Source organism: Neophocaena asiaeorientalis, unplaced genomic scaffold, assembly GCF_003031525.2.
Source record: "Neophocaena asiaeorientalis asiaeorientalis breed wild unplaced genomic scaffold, Neophocaena_asiaeorientalis_V1.1 scaffold46, whole genome shotgun sequence".
NCBI lineage: Eukaryota > Metazoa > Chordata > Mammalia > Artiodactyla > Phocoenidae > Neophocaena > Neophocaena asiaeorientalis.
This window is the reverse complement of record NW_020175393.1, coordinates 8,439,879-8,454,279: the sequence shown is the minus strand read 5'-3', so window position 1 is coordinate 8,454,279 and position 14,401 is coordinate 8,439,879. Positions and strand designations below refer to the sequence as shown.

Here is a 14,401-nt window from a genome sequence, read left to right as displayed (position 1 = left end):
CCAAGGGTTAACTCTTCCCTTTCTGGGCTTCTCCGAAGGAAATAAAGGTGGGGCGTGTGTACGCGTCTTCCTTCCTTCCCTCAGCGGGGAACATGAAACAAGGGAGGGGACCTCAGAGGCCAGGAAAGCCCCATCCATCTGGGGACTTTGTAGGGGGGTTGTGGGAGTGTTTGGTTTTCAGAGTCGTGGTTCATGGCCATCACTCATGAGTCCTGAGGAAATGTGAGACGGACCCATATCTTTATTTACAGCAACAAATAGAACAGACCTTCCTTCCATTCCCTCCCTCTCCCCTTCCAGTCTTTTCTATACCTTTCCCCCCTCCCACCCCACCCTGGGCCCGAGCCCAGCCCTGCCCTCTGGGGTCACTGTATGGGTCAGGCCCCACAGGAGGGGAGACGGGGGAGGGGCTTGGCTGAGGTCAGCTGGGGTCTCTCTTTTCACATTTTGTTGTCCTCTAAGCCTGGGGGCAGGGGAGGGGGGAGGCAGGCACAGGGGCAGTGAGAGGTAGAAAAGCGCACAGCCCCAGCACCCCAGCCTCCCCCATGTCCCGGCCGCCTCCCCCAACTTTCACAGTGTTCTGCAGCCCTGGCAGCTGAGCCGGAACGGTCCCCCCTCCCCCCAGGTCTTAGGTGCTGTTGTCCAGGGAAACCAGCAAGGAGGACCAGCACCGCACTCTCAGCGGGCTGGGGTGCCCAGAGGGCTGGGGAGGGTGGGAGAGGCCCGGGGGAGGGGGCGGTCCAGCCTCGTGTGGGTCAGGAGGAGAAGCAAAGCCCGCAGCACTCCATGCAGATCTCCAGGCAGTCGGCCGACTCGCAGCAGGCGTCCAGGATGCCGCAGTCCAGGTCGCAGGGCAGGTCGCAGTCGGCACACTCGCCGGAGCCGCAGCAGCAGCAGAGGCACGAGTCCTCGGAGCTGCAGGAGCCGCACGTGGCGCAGTCCAGGACCATGTTGCACAGCGTCAGGAACTCGCAGAACAGGCAGGACAGGATGCAGTGGACGCAGCAGTCTGCGGGCGAGATGGCCAGGGGCCGGGACCAGCCGCGGGCGGCAGGCGCGCTGAGTGCGGAGATGACGCTCGCGCGGCCCTCCCCCGGCTCCCACCATCCAGGTGACCCCGAGACACGGAGAGTTACGTGGAGTGAGGGTCTGGGCCCCGGCAGCCTGGATCCCGAGTCCCTGCTTTGACCACCCTCGGTCATCTAGTTAACGAACACGGAGGGACGATGTGTCCCAGGCACTGTTCCAAGCGTTGGGCACGAATTAAACTCACTTAAACTTGCAACGACTCCTTGAGGTGGGGCTGCATTAGCCCCTCTCTACAGATGAAGAAACTGAGGCACAGAGAAGTCACTTCAAAATCTCTCCAGAATCCTACCACTCTGCTCAGCTCTTGCCTGGTGACAGCAACTGCGTCCTCGCTGGTCTCCCCGCTCCCTGCCTTTGACTACTGCTCCCGGGCCCGCACGCACCTACTCCGCACACGGAGGCCGGAAGGACCCTTGAAAAACCTCTGTTGGATTCCACCCCTCCTGCCCTCAGAACCCTCTAATGGCTTCCACCTCAACAGGAGTAAAAGCCCAAGCGCTCCCAGTAGCTCCGACGGCCCCTCCCCAGATCCCTCTGCTGTGGCCACACTGGCTACTCCTGGTCACGCAGGCACTGCCCCCTGTCCCCCCGGTGCTCCAGCCCCAAGATACGTGCTCTGCTCCTTCTGTCCCCTCCATCTTTGCCCAAATGTCCCCTCTCGGGGAGGCTTTCCGGGAGCACCCTCTTTTATACTGCCGGGCCCCAGCCCCACCCCCTTGCCAGTGCCTGCTCTGCCTCCCCGCCCAGGACTTAGCACCTCCCGCGGCTTACACAGCTCTCCCCGCCTACTACAGGGCAAGCACCGCAGGGGCCGGCGTCTTTGGCTGTTACGGTCCCTAGACCGGTGCCTGGCACATCGTGGGTGCTGAGTAAATACACAGGAAGTGAATTCACACACGATCCTGCCTTGCGCACCCAGGTGGTACGCGGTGGTGCTGGCTCAGCAGCCCATGTTCTGAACCGCTGGCGTGCTGCCAAGATGCTGGGCTGGCACCCCTCCCAGGGGTCGGGCCATGGGCAGTGTCCAGTTCCCCTGACCAGGCGGGCCCCTGGCTCGAGGCTGCTGGTCCTGTGGGAATCTCACATCACCATACAGGCTCTGACGTCCCCACCCAGTCCTGTGTACAGGGAATGGGGGCTCGCAGAGCTGGAACCCCTGCCATCTATCCGCAAACTGGATAAGGAAGTTCTCTTCAGGTGCAAATCTGATGAGGTCACCACCTTGCTTAAAACCCTTCGAAGCTCCCTACTGTCTTCCAGATGAAGTCTAGACCCACTATGCAGCTTACTATGTACCCTCCACTGCAGGAGTCCCGGTCTGCTTGGAGTCTCACCTCCCACCATTCCTCACCTGGAACTTCAAAATCTAGCCACACTAGCCAGTGCTCACCTCTGTGCTAAGACACCCCGGCTAGATCCTCCAATGGATCCTTTAAGGCTTGCTCAGACACCTCCGGAGCCTTCCCCAGCTTTCTGGGCTGCTGTGGGTGTCCCCCTGTGTTCACTTTATCATCATTTATCTTTTATCACATCACAGAGTGATTACCTTTGGATCTCTCTGATGAGAGCTTTACGAGGCCACGGCCTGGGTACCCAGCACACAGCACAGTGCCTGGCTCACAGCAGATGCCCAGTTCACTTCAGATGCATGAACACCCCCTTCATAAACAAGCCTGTTGGGCAGAATCTGCTCTGGGGGGTGAAAGTTAATGAACACATTGTGTGCAAATGTGGTTTGCAGAGGACCAGCCAGAGTCCCCCAGCATGGGCAGAAATTACTTAAAAGTTCTGGGGTGGAGGTCAAGCATCACTGGGCTACAGGTAGCTGTCACCCCTGCTGAACTGATGCCTGGTGGGGAGGGGGACGTGGCTGCCCAGGTCAGTCCCTCAGAGGACCTCTGTGTGGCAGGAACAATGGCTGGTATATCTGGGTGCTCTGACCTCCCACTGAACCTTGCAGCCCCCACCGTTCCTCAAGGAAAATTTCTGTTTCCAGAAATGAGGTGGCTTAAGCTGGACGAGCCCAGATGGCTCCACTTCTTGTTAGAGCAACTCTGGGAGAGTAGGGATGAGAAGGGGCTGGCCTTGAGAACTCACACGTGCCCTACCTTACCCAACATGTGTCCTCTGCAAGGTTCTCTGATTTAAGAGTCTTGCATCAGACTCCCTGGAGGGCTTGTTAAAACCCAGACTCCCGGGCCCCAGCCAGAGGTTCAGATCTGGTGGACCTGGCGTGGGGCTGAGATGCTGCATGTCTAACCGGCAACCTTGCAAAGATGCTGCCGCTGGCCCCTGCATCAGACTTCGAGGAAGCCAGCTTTGGAGGCTTCTCCCACAGGGAGGCGAGACGGGGTGCTTACCTTCCTGCGCCTGGAGAGGGATCTGGGAGGCAGCAGACTTGGTGCTGCCCTTGCTTTTCTTGCTGCCTTGGCTGGCTAGAGATGGGTGTGTCTGCAACTTCCGGTGGGCCTTGGGGCCACCCAGGGCACCGTTCCCTGTCCGCCTGGTGCCGCCCAGCTCCGAGGGGTGGCCAGAGCCATTCGCCACTAATGGGGTGCAGCCCAAGGGGTTCCCCTGAGGCTGGCCTAGGAAGATGATGAGAAAGGGCAATGGGGGAAGTGGGAGCTGGTGTGGGGGGGGGTCCCCGCACAGCCTCCCGGGGCTCTGCTTGAATCCTGCCTGCTTTGTTCCTAGATACACCACAGGTCATCTAGCTGATCTGTATTTTGCAGATGGGGAAACTGAGGCCCAGGGAAACTGACTTGCCCAGTGGCACATCATGAAACAGCCACAGAGTCGAGCCTGGCTCCTGACTCCCAGGTCCGTGCTCATTCCAGAAAAGACAGAGGTGCAAGGCAAAGGGAGAGGCTCAGGGCCCTGGACCCCACCTTCTTACCCGACGTGAAATCCACTCTCCTGCTCTTGGGGTCCTGGGATTTTGGCGAGACCAGTGGCAGTTGGGGGTGGAGGGGCAGCAGGGAAGCAGTTAAGCGTCACCTCGGCCCCTGCCAAGCCCCCTGCTGCTTTTGCCCTTCGTGTGCCAGGTGATTGATTGGAAACATCTGTTTGGAGATGAATGCCCTGGCCCTGGAATCAGGGGCTCCTCAGAGCAGCCCCCTATCTCCCGCTCCTTCCACCTCCAGCTCCCTGCCCCATCCAGCCTCTGTGGGGCACTTGCAGAAAGGGCTTGCTGAGGGGCCCCTTGGGTCTGAGGAGGGGGAGAAGGGAAAAGGGAGGCCAAGCAGGGAGACCCCAGAAGCTGGGAACCCTGGGTCCCCATCCCAGGCTGAGGAAACAAAACAGCTTTATCAGTGGGGTGTGGGGAGGCTGGCCCTGGAGATCCCTCCAAACACCCCGTTCCTTCCCTCAGGTTTGCCCACCTGGATGGCATGGTTCTGTTCTCAAGAGATGAGGGCAGGGGTGTGTGTGTGTGTGTGTGTGTGTGTGTGTGTGTGTGTGTGTGTGTCAAGAGATGAGGGCAGGTGTGTGTGTGTGTGTGTGTATCTCAAGAGATGAGGGCAGGTGTGTGTGTGTGTGTGTGTGTGTGTGTGTGTGTGTAAGTCTGAGAAGGGGTCACAAGAGTTCGAGGATCCCTCTGCTCAGGGCCCCTGACTCCTGGGCGGGACCCTCTGGCCCTGAGGACGCTCAGTAAACGTGAACGTGGGGCACTTACATCTCTCAGGCCCTGTGGTCTAGATCCCCAGCTCCCTCTGGGCCAGGTCTCTGGTTTGGATTGTGGCAGGAGTGGGTGTCTGGGGCAGGAGCTGGAGGCTGAGGAGAGCGGAAGGGGGCCTCAGCGCTTCCCCTAACTGAGGGGGCTGGGCCTTTTAGTAATGGTGGGAGCACATTGCTGGGCACTCAGTGCACGCCGGGCACTGTTCGGAGCATTTGGCACGCAAATTGTTCTCAGTATCTCTAGAGGGCAGTATCCTCCTTTTACAGATGAGGAAATCAAGTCCCAGGGAAGTACAGTAACTTGTCCAAGGTCACACAGCGAAGGGTCAGAGGTGGGACCAGCCTGGAGGCTAAAAGCTGGGACTCCGAGAGCAGAGAGGCAAGGAGCGGGCAGAGGTTGGGAGGCAAGGGACTGAGGAATAAGCTGCTACTATCACAACCATCACTACTCTTAAAACTAGGAGCTGACATGGTTTGAGCTGTGACTAGGTGCCAGACACACACAGTGTTAAGAGCTCTAAGTGTAGTAACTACTTCCTTATGTGCTTTTCTTTTTTTGGCCACACCGAGTGGCTTGCGGGATCTTAGTTCCCTGACCAGGGATTGAACCTCGGCAATGGCAGTGAAAGCCCCAAGTCCTAACCACTGGACCACCAGCAATTCCCAGTAGTAACTTCCTTAAGCATCAAACAGATCTACTATTACTAGCCCATTTTGCAAATGAAAAAACTGAGGCCCAGAAAGGGTAAAACTTGCCAGAGGTTCCACAGCTAGGAAATGGAGGGGGGAGGGGATGGAGATTGGGAGAAAGGAGCTGAGGACAAGCCAGGGAGTCAGGGATACAATGGGAGACAGGGCTCTGGGGAGGACCGTGCTGGGAGCCTCTGGCCCTGAGCAGTGGCTGGTGCCTGCATCTGGGTAAACAGGGCTAAGGCCAGGGGAAGTGGCCAGGCCTGAATCATCCTGCCCCCACCTCCTGGCCCCATGGTGAGTGACTGGGCTGAGTCCTTGGCCAGCTTCGGTGCCCCCTGCCCTGCTGCCTAAACATGGGCACAGTGACCAGAGGGCGGGAGCGTGTGGTGAGCTAAGGGCCCAGGAAGTTGGGGCAGACACAGAGCTCGCCTGTGGCCATGGCCGTGGCAGTGGTCGTGGTGGCTGAGTCACAAAGCAAACACTCAGGGCCCATAGACACAGGGGTGTCTGTCCAACTCCCATCCAGGCCCCCTCCTCCGTGACCACGGCATTCACCTCTTTCTTTCAGTTCTGCTGGTGTGTGTGTCTGGAGGGCAGTGCACTAGCAGGATTTAGTAACCCTGACTTCCAGGGAGTCCAGCTTACCCCAGATGCCCTGGCTGAAGGTGGCTCCACACTCGGCCATGCCAGCTGGGCAGGCAGGCATAGGAAAGAGCACTGGGCCAGGAGACCTGAGCTCCGCAGTCTGTTCAGGGAGAGTGGATCTCTGTGCCTCAGTTTCCTCATCTGTAAAATGCGCTTGGCAAGAGCTATCCTGCTGCCTCCATACAGGCCAATTTGGAAAGTGCGTAAGATCATGCAGGGAAAGAAAGTTGGGAAGTGCCGATGTGTCCGTAGATTTTGTGGATCTTACTGGTAATCACAAAATGATGCTGGGTGTCCCTTCCCCTGCTTCTGAGGGTGACAGTGGCGAATTCTCCCCCTCCAGGACTTCCTTGGAGACACTGAGCTAAACCTGGGAATAGAGCTGAGTTTTGCTCCTTTCTACAGAGAGCAACTGCGGGTGTCTCTCCTGCCGGTTTGCTCTTGACACGCTGAAGGCTGGGCTGCCTCAGGCTCTGGCTCCCTGGCCCTGGCCTCACGCTCTCTTGTCCTGAACCACATCGCCTGGAGCCTGTCCACACTCATTTTGAACTAATTTTATCCGAATCATTTTGTATGTGGAGGTCTTCTTCCTAGACAGAAAGGGCAACGTCCTACACCTTTCCACTGCCCACACCTCAAGGTCCTAGCCCACCGCTAGGCTCCCACAGGCACCCATGGCATTTCTGCCAGCCCATCTGCACTGGATTCCCTAGAGCAACCCCTACATGTTGCCATCCCAATCCCCTGACCCCTAGGACTCACGTGTCACAGCTTCTGTGGGGATGTCGAGGTCAGTGCTGTCCAGGGCCTGGGAGGCCCCAGGACCATTGCTTTGGGGCATGAAGGGTGCCGCCTCCTCCAGGGAGCCCTCCTCTAGCGCTGACTCCGCAGGTTGAGCAGATCCTGTCACTACCTCCAGCCCAGGCAGGAGGGATAGGGTCTGGGCTAGGGAAAAAGCAGACGACTGAAGGACATTTTCCTGGTGCCCTCCTGTTTGCCCAGTCCTGGTCCCCTTCCCATGGCCCAGAATGCCGTGAGCCCTCATTCTCGGACTCAGTACCAGTTACACAGCCCTTACCCTACCTGGCAACAGTGCCAGACTCTAGAATAGAAAGTTCCCAAACCACAGCCCGTGAACGAGCAAGGGTGTGTACATGTGCACGTGTGTGTGTGTGTGTGTTTGTGTGTGCACCGTCAGGGAGTGGGGCCCAAGATGCATGGTATAAGGGAAGTGGGGGGAGGCAGAAACACAGCGCAGGAGAGAAGAGACAGGCAGTGATGGGGAGACAGGGACAGGCATCCAGAGTGACGTGGAGAGAGAAAGAATCAAAGGCACAGTGGAAGGTAGAAGCAAAGACAGACAGTGCATCAGAATGTGGGAGATTGGGCACGGAGGGGGCGCCCTAGACGCCCAGTGACAGACAGCCCGGGACAGGCAGGAGACTCTTGAGCGAAAGTCAGCGATGGAGAGAAAGATAAAGGTGAGATCACAGGCAGAGGCGATGGAGAGGGAGTGGGGTACAGACAGAGCAAGAGGGAGACAGACAGTGAGCAATTGGGGCCGAGAAAGAGGATGATAGCAAGAGAAAGAGTCAGAGAACCCTGGGGGGTGAGGCGGAGGGGCTCCGGGCAGGAAGAGAGACGGGGAGACAGCCCAAGAGGGCTGGAAGAGGCGTATGGCAGCCACATGTAATTACAGTGAATGGCTCGGCCCCTCTGTGCAGGGTGGGCGGAAGGCAGAAATGGAGCCACCTACAGTTCCTGAGCAGCAGGACTAGGGGCCCCTGGGCCCAGGGGAGGAAAGTTCTGGGGGCTGAGAGGTGGGGCAGGGTGGCAGAAAGGTGACTGGGCGTGGGAAGGCCTGAGGGTGGACAGGAAGGGTGAAGCCCAGGGTCATGGGGCCAGGGGCCAGGCTGGGCAATGACAGGGTGCAGCCTGGGCCTCCCATCAGCCCCCAGGTCATGCAGTGGGAATGACAGGGGCCTCAAGAGGGTGCCCCTCCCTCAAGCCGCACTGGGAGCAGGGGAGACAGAAATGAGAGACTCAGAGAGACACAGAGACCAAAGGGCCCAGGGAGAGGAGAGTGACACAGGGAGCCACAGAGAAAGATGAAGAGAAAGGGTGATGAAACCCAGAGAGTAACAGGTCAGTGCCCACTCGTACACACCACACACAGAAATCACGAGACACACCCACAGCGACAGAGAGAGACAAGAGCTAGTCTTGGAAACAGTAACAGAACGAATCACAGAGCACAGAGGGCCTTACATAGGGGTTCCTTCCCTGAGCTGTCTCCAAATGGGGGTGGAGGGGTAGGGAAGGAGACCATTAGAGGGATCAATGCAGGTTGGGCAAGTAGGTCTGGGGGATGGGAGCATCCTGAGGGGGGGGGACGATCCACGGGCTCAGAGACCCCTGAACAGTCCTTGTTCCAAAGACCCTGGTCTCCCACGGCCAGGGGGACCGAGGCCCCAGAGACCCCACGTGGGTGGTACAGAGAGCAGCCGGCATGCTCCTACCTGCCTAGGGAAACCATTGACCCTGCCTGGAGCTGGGAGCTGGGACAGGGTGCAGGGAGGGCTGGGGCTCCCACCACTCCTGAACGGTGGCAGTTCTGTGCTGGGAACCCCTCCTGGTGCCCAGGGAGGCAGGGGGCAGGTCCCTCCAGCCCCATCCATTCCTTGGGCCTATTGAGAGCTCTGTGCGTTAATGAGAGGTCAAATGGCTTTGGGAGGATCGCAGGGCTCGGACGAGGGGGAGCAGGGAAGCAGAGATGACCCCCAAGGGGGATCCAGGCCACCTGCTCCATGGCACCTCTCCCAGCCCAGAGCCTGGTCTACGGCAGCACAGACAGGACAGGACAGTGGAGGGTCACGACCAACCTGGCCTGGAGAGGGAGGCTCACGGCTTGAGTCCTAATTCCCAGAAAGGGAGGGGGCTGCCCAGCTCCAGCCTCTGGCCCTAGAGGCGTCTTGCCAAAGCCCTGAAGCGGAGTGCTGACTCTCCCAGGTGGTGTAATGACAAAGGCCTGAGCCAGCAGCTGGAAGACCCAAGCCCTGGTTTTTACCAGATACCAGCTTGGGCGAGTTACCAGGAACTGGGTCACCTTGTGTGAAAGGGGGCTCACCATGCTTGTCCCTCAGGGTTTCAAAGAGTAAATGAAACACTCAGCAGAGCCTGGCATGCAGGGGGCCACTCACATACCCTTCCACCTGCCCATCCCCCTGCCTGCCCTCCCTCCTCTCCCTTCCTTCCTTTCCTCTTTCCTTCCTGTGCTGTTTGGTGTAACAGCTACGATGCACCTCCCAATACGTCAAGCACTGGGTGGACCAAAATGAGAAAACCTGGTCACTCCCCCAGGAGTTCTCTGTCGGGGTTGGGGTCGGTCACATACACCGCAGGGCAAGAGTTACAGCAGGGGCATCTAAGAACTGTGGGAGCACAGAAGGTGGGCACTTACCCCAGGGGTGTGTGTATGTGTGTGTGTGTGTGTGTGTGTGTGTGTGTGTGTGTGTTTGTGTGTGTCTAGGAGGCTGCTTGGAGAAGGCAATGCCTACGCTGGGTATTAAATAATCAATCAGTCAGCAAAGAAGGGGAAAAGGACCTTTCGAGAAAACCAGCAGAAGCCAAGAGCCCAGTGTGAACAGCTACAGCATGAACGAGGGGAGACTAGAATGATAACTGAGGCACGGTGGGCCTTGTGGTCACTTCCCAGGCTTTCTCCTGAGGTCACCAGGGCACACAGAGGTGACCCTGTCAGTCCTGCAGTGGAAGGAGCCAGGATTGCAGCCTCTTGGCCCCCAGGGTTGAAGAGGGAGGAAGGTGAGGAAGCCTGGTTAGGAGTTAGGAGACTGGTCCTCACCTGGGCCCTCCTACCCCTATGTGGCCTGCCACTCTCTGGGTAGTCTCTCCTAAGTCACCTACAGGGCTGGTGACCTTGAATCTGGTGGGAACACGAAATCACAGAGAGCACAGACAAAGTCCCAAGGAGGCCCCTCCTGCAGGAAACCTGCCATTCTGGGGTGAGCATCAGACCTTGGAAGGAAACCAGGGGGGAAAGTAAATCTAGTCCAGTCATCTTGACCTGGAAACACTGAGGGACAGACCTCCTGGAGCCGGGAGGGCTGCGGAGGGGACCCAGCAGACACTGGGGGAGCAGCGCTGAGGGCAGAAGAGGAAACTGTGCTGAGGGCCCAGAGATGTGGGAGCAGGCAGAGAAGGAACAAGAAGTGGCAGGAGGACCTGGTCTGCGGGTGACATGCTGCCCAGGGGCCCCGACGCCAAGATGCTGGAGAAGAAACGGCTCTCCCTGCAAGCACATGGAGCCGAAAAACCAGACTAGAGGCGGGACCCATGTGCTCAACCATCAAAAGACGGAAAGAGCCCTGCTTTCCTTCTTGCTACCAGGAGACCCCTGCCCAGCCACAGAGGGGAGAACATCTCTGAGGAGAAACTCCAGGAGAATGGGAGGCCAGCAAAGGACAAGGGCCACTGTGTGGACAAGAAACTCAAGTTGTGTGTGAAGGCATCTGCCCTGGGTCGGGGTGGGGCTGGAGTCCCTGGCTGGGGCCCCACCAGAGCCACCTTTTTCTAATGTGCACAGGGGGTAGTTCCCTGGCGGTCCAGAGGTTAGGACTCCGCGCTTCCACTGCAGGGGACACGGGTTCGATCCCTGATTGGGGAACTAAGATCCTGCAAGCAGCACGGTGCAGCCAAAAATAAATAAATAAATAAACTTAAACAAAATAATAATGTGAACAGCGGGCCAGCCACGCTGGTGGCGTCTCTGAGCAGAAGCCCTAGCCCTGCACTTCTCTCAAGAGTCCCCATCTCCAAGGGGGAAACACAGAAAGGCAAGAGCCCGTGTGCCTCGACATATTCTCATCCCTAACATGGGATAAGGTTCAGGTCAATGCCCTGAGTTCTAGGGTGGAAAAGTCACGTTTAAATCCATAAGCCTGAGAGCGAAGCAGAGAGACCCAAACTTCAGCCGGACCCTGTGCGCTCCCTCTGCCTGCTGTTCCTGGATGGAAAGGAGTTCGGGGGACCTCTTCCAGGTGGGAAGGGTTCATTCCAAGCCTGGAAAGTGTCCACAGGGCCCTCGTCCCCAAGCTCCAGTGCCTGGTGCCTCCAGCCGAGCCCTCTCGTGTCTTCGTGGACAGTGGACCCAGCCTTCCCCTTTGGAGCTCCGACCATCTCTGCAGAGACAGGGCCAGGATCTGATCTGCTCAGAGAGTAGTGACCAAAGCCCCACATTCCAATCTATCCTTGGCTTGGTATTCAAGGCTTTGGTCTGTATCTTCAGCCTACTCAATGGACCAGGATCCTATGTTCCAGGCCGGCCGACCTCTCCATGGCCCCAGGCTACCACAGGGCCTTCTGCCCAATCCATCCAAGCTTCCCCATCAAGGGGAAGCTTATCTTGTTCCCCTTGATCAGAATGTCCTACCTCTCCCCTCTCCCCAACTCCAGCTCATCCTTCATGACCCAGCTGGAGTTTCACCTCTTCCTCCAGAAAGCCTTCCCTGACCCTCGAGCCAATAGTCTCTCCTCGGAGTGGCCACTTACTGGGAACTCAGCATCCAGGGTTCCCTGCTGTAAACCGTAACTAGGGAGTGAAGTGCGGGTCCTCAGTCAGACTGCAGCCCCAGTCTGTCTCTGCACCCCCAGTAGGCACTTAGCAAATGTCTGTTGCTGAGGATTGAGTTCTGGGGCCTGGAGCCCCAGGTCAGGAGGAGAGAGAATGAGAAGGTGAGAATTAGGGTTGGCACCCAGCACCAAGAAGGCAAGAATGTGGACTCGTTTGATACACACTTGTGACACACAGGTCACAGGCTCAGGTCACCAGGCTAAGGACTTGTGAGGGCCTGAGATGGCCAGTTAGGCTGGGTCCAGTTGGTTTTATTTTAGGTCTGAAGGCTCCAATTCCCCAGGAAATTCAATTTAGAACCAAGAGCAGGAATGTGACACCACAGTGCTGGACAGAAATCTGTGGGTTAGGGAGCCAGGCTCCTGGGGCATTCGGGGCTGGATGGGAAGAGGCCACTGGGGGAGCCAAGGGTGTGCGGGCTTGGCCACCTTCCCCAACCAGAGCTGCCCTGGGTCCCCTTGCACTCCTGTCTGCATCTTAGGTGGCTGAGGGAGGGGCTGACTTACTCCCTGGCTATCTTGCCAGCAGGGCCTCGGCGTTGCTGTTCTGTCAACGCTCAGCAGGGAGCGTGGGGGATTCTGGTCTCCGATTTAGGCGTCTGTGGGGTTTTGGCTGGGTCTCCTGCGGTTTGGGCTTCCTGGGCAGCAGGCTCATTTTCCCAAGGCAGCAGAGCCAGGCCTTCTCGTGTTATGAAAGCCACATTGTCTGGCCCAGCCCAGGCTGGGGAGGGGGCTCGCTGGGGCACTGGAGGGCCTCAAGTTACAGCCCAGGGCTTAACCCTCCCAGTGGCCCACTCTGGCCCTTGCCCCTGCCCCGAGCACATTCAGCCCCTCCTTTCCCTACTGGGGCTCGAAATGGGTCACACAGGGGCGAGGATCTTGGAAGGAAGGAGTGGAGGCGAGAGCACAGAAAATGGATAAGCAGGGGAAGAATGGGAGAGTTGGAGAGAAGCAGGAGGCTGAGAAAGAGAGGAGGGGCGAGGGACAGAGAAAGAGCCTTCCCAGGCCTCTGCCCCTAGCCCTCTCTCCAGGCTGCAGGAGCCCAGTTCTTGGCGAAGTTTATTCCCCAGAAGTCCCTACTCCAGGGTCCCCACAGAGGGGGGAATCTGAGGGCTGGTGGGATGCACAGCAGACACACTAGTCTCACGTACATGCCGGCCCCTGACCAAACGTCTCCCACTTGTCCTCACTCTAAGGAGACCCCCAGCCCCACCCCGCACCTCCACAGCCCTCGGTCTCCAAAGGGCCAGCATCTACACCAGGTAGACCTGGGCCTCTCCAAATGGGCAGACCAGCTCCCATGGGCGGATATGGAGACTGAGGCCAGAGAGGGGAAGGAACTTGTCTAAGGCCATGCAGGGAGTTAGTGTCAGAGGTCCAGGACCAGACCTCCGTTATTCAGAGACTCAAAGAGGGGAGAAAGGGCGAATGGGGCTGGGTGAGAGGAAGGCAGAAGATAAGACTAACCTAGAGCTGGGAGTAAAGGCATGAAATCTGGGCCTGTACTCCTGCATGCAACCCCTCCAGCCCCCCGCAACAAATCCCAGATGTTCCTGACTTCTCCCTGTCCCTGTGGTCCATTGTGAGCCTCAGCTCACATGTGTATGGTGAGGGGATTGACTGAGAGCCACAGCCCCAGGACTCCCCTCTGCTCCCTCCTTGGACCCCCTCAGGAAGTCACAAACCCTCCCGGGTTGGGAGGCTCCTGCAGGAATCCCAGGGAGGTTACAGACCCTGTGAGTTGAGGGAAGGGGTGTTTCACTTGGGTGGTGAGCACTTGATTGGGGAGAGTGAATGAGAGAGAGGGAGAGAGAGAAAAGAGGCGGAGAAGGAGATAAAATGTGTGTGTGTGTGTGTGTTGTGAGCACTTGATTGGGGAGAGTGAATGAGAGAGAGGGAGAGAGAGAGAAAGAGGCGGAGAAGGAGATAAAATGTGTGTGTGTGGGGAGGAAGACGAGCGAGACGAAATGGCAAGGAGGGGAGGGGCCAGGTCCTGTCGGACAAAAGTTTTCTGGATGCACTAGGCTCTGGCTGGGTTGGGGGAAGGGAAGGAGAGAAAGACTCAGACACCCCCACCCCGCCTGAGGCCCCCATAAATATTTACACACTGGGCAGAAAAGGCTGGGACACAAATCCCAGACGGACAGACAGACACTGCGGTGTGTGTGTGTCTGGTGTTGGGAGTGGGGAGTGTTGGAGCCAACTTGGCGCGGCCACCGCCTCCGTTCGGGCCCTACCCCCATCGCCTCAGCCCTCCACTCTCCTTGGACCCGGTCCCCGATACCCAGATTCCTCGCCTCCACCTCCACTCAAGCTTCCCCGAACCCTCTCCCCGCTTCTCAGGGAGGAGGGGGGAGAATGACCACCGCCCCCAACCCCCTACCCGGCTCTCGTCCAGTCTAGCTCTCCATCCCCGGTCCTACCTGGGCCGGGGGCTGCGCTGGGGGCTCCATGGGGCGCGTCGCAGTGAGGGGGGCGCTGGCCACTCACCTGGGACATCGGCCCGGGACCTGCGGGAAACAGGGCTCAGCGGGCGGAGCGGAAGGTCCCCGCGCGCGCGAAAGTGGAAAAGGGGGCCGGGCAGAGGGCGATCCAGCGGCAGCCGTGCGCCCATCCCTTCCCAGGCCGGCCCCCGACCGACTTACTCGTG

General features: G+C 58.5%; 1 protein-coding gene across 2 annotated transcripts; it reads right to left on the bottom strand.

The window, feature by feature from the left end:
• Positions 1-317: 317 nt before the first annotated feature.
• MDFI (MyoD family inhibitor) lies at positions 318-14,255 on the bottom strand. Of its 2 annotated transcripts, XM_024766242.1 has the most exons (5): positions 14,175-14,250; positions 6,865-7,047; positions 3,450-3,674; positions 2,636-2,781; positions 938-1,009 (listed from the first exon to the last, which is right to left on the bottom strand). In XM_024766242.1, exons 1-4 carry the CDS (start codon positions 14,248-14,250, stop codon positions 2,660-2,662), a joined length of 606 nt encoding a protein of 201 aa, XP_024622010.1. In that variant the 3' UTR covers positions 938-1,009; positions 2,636-2,659. The 2 variants fall into 2 exon arrangements, with proteins under 2 accessions (XP_024622009.1, XP_024622010.1); XM_024766241.1 differs by lacking the exon at positions 2,636-2,781 and having other exon boundaries at positions 318-1,009; positions 14,175-14,255.
• Positions 14,256-14,401: the final 146 nt, after the last annotated feature.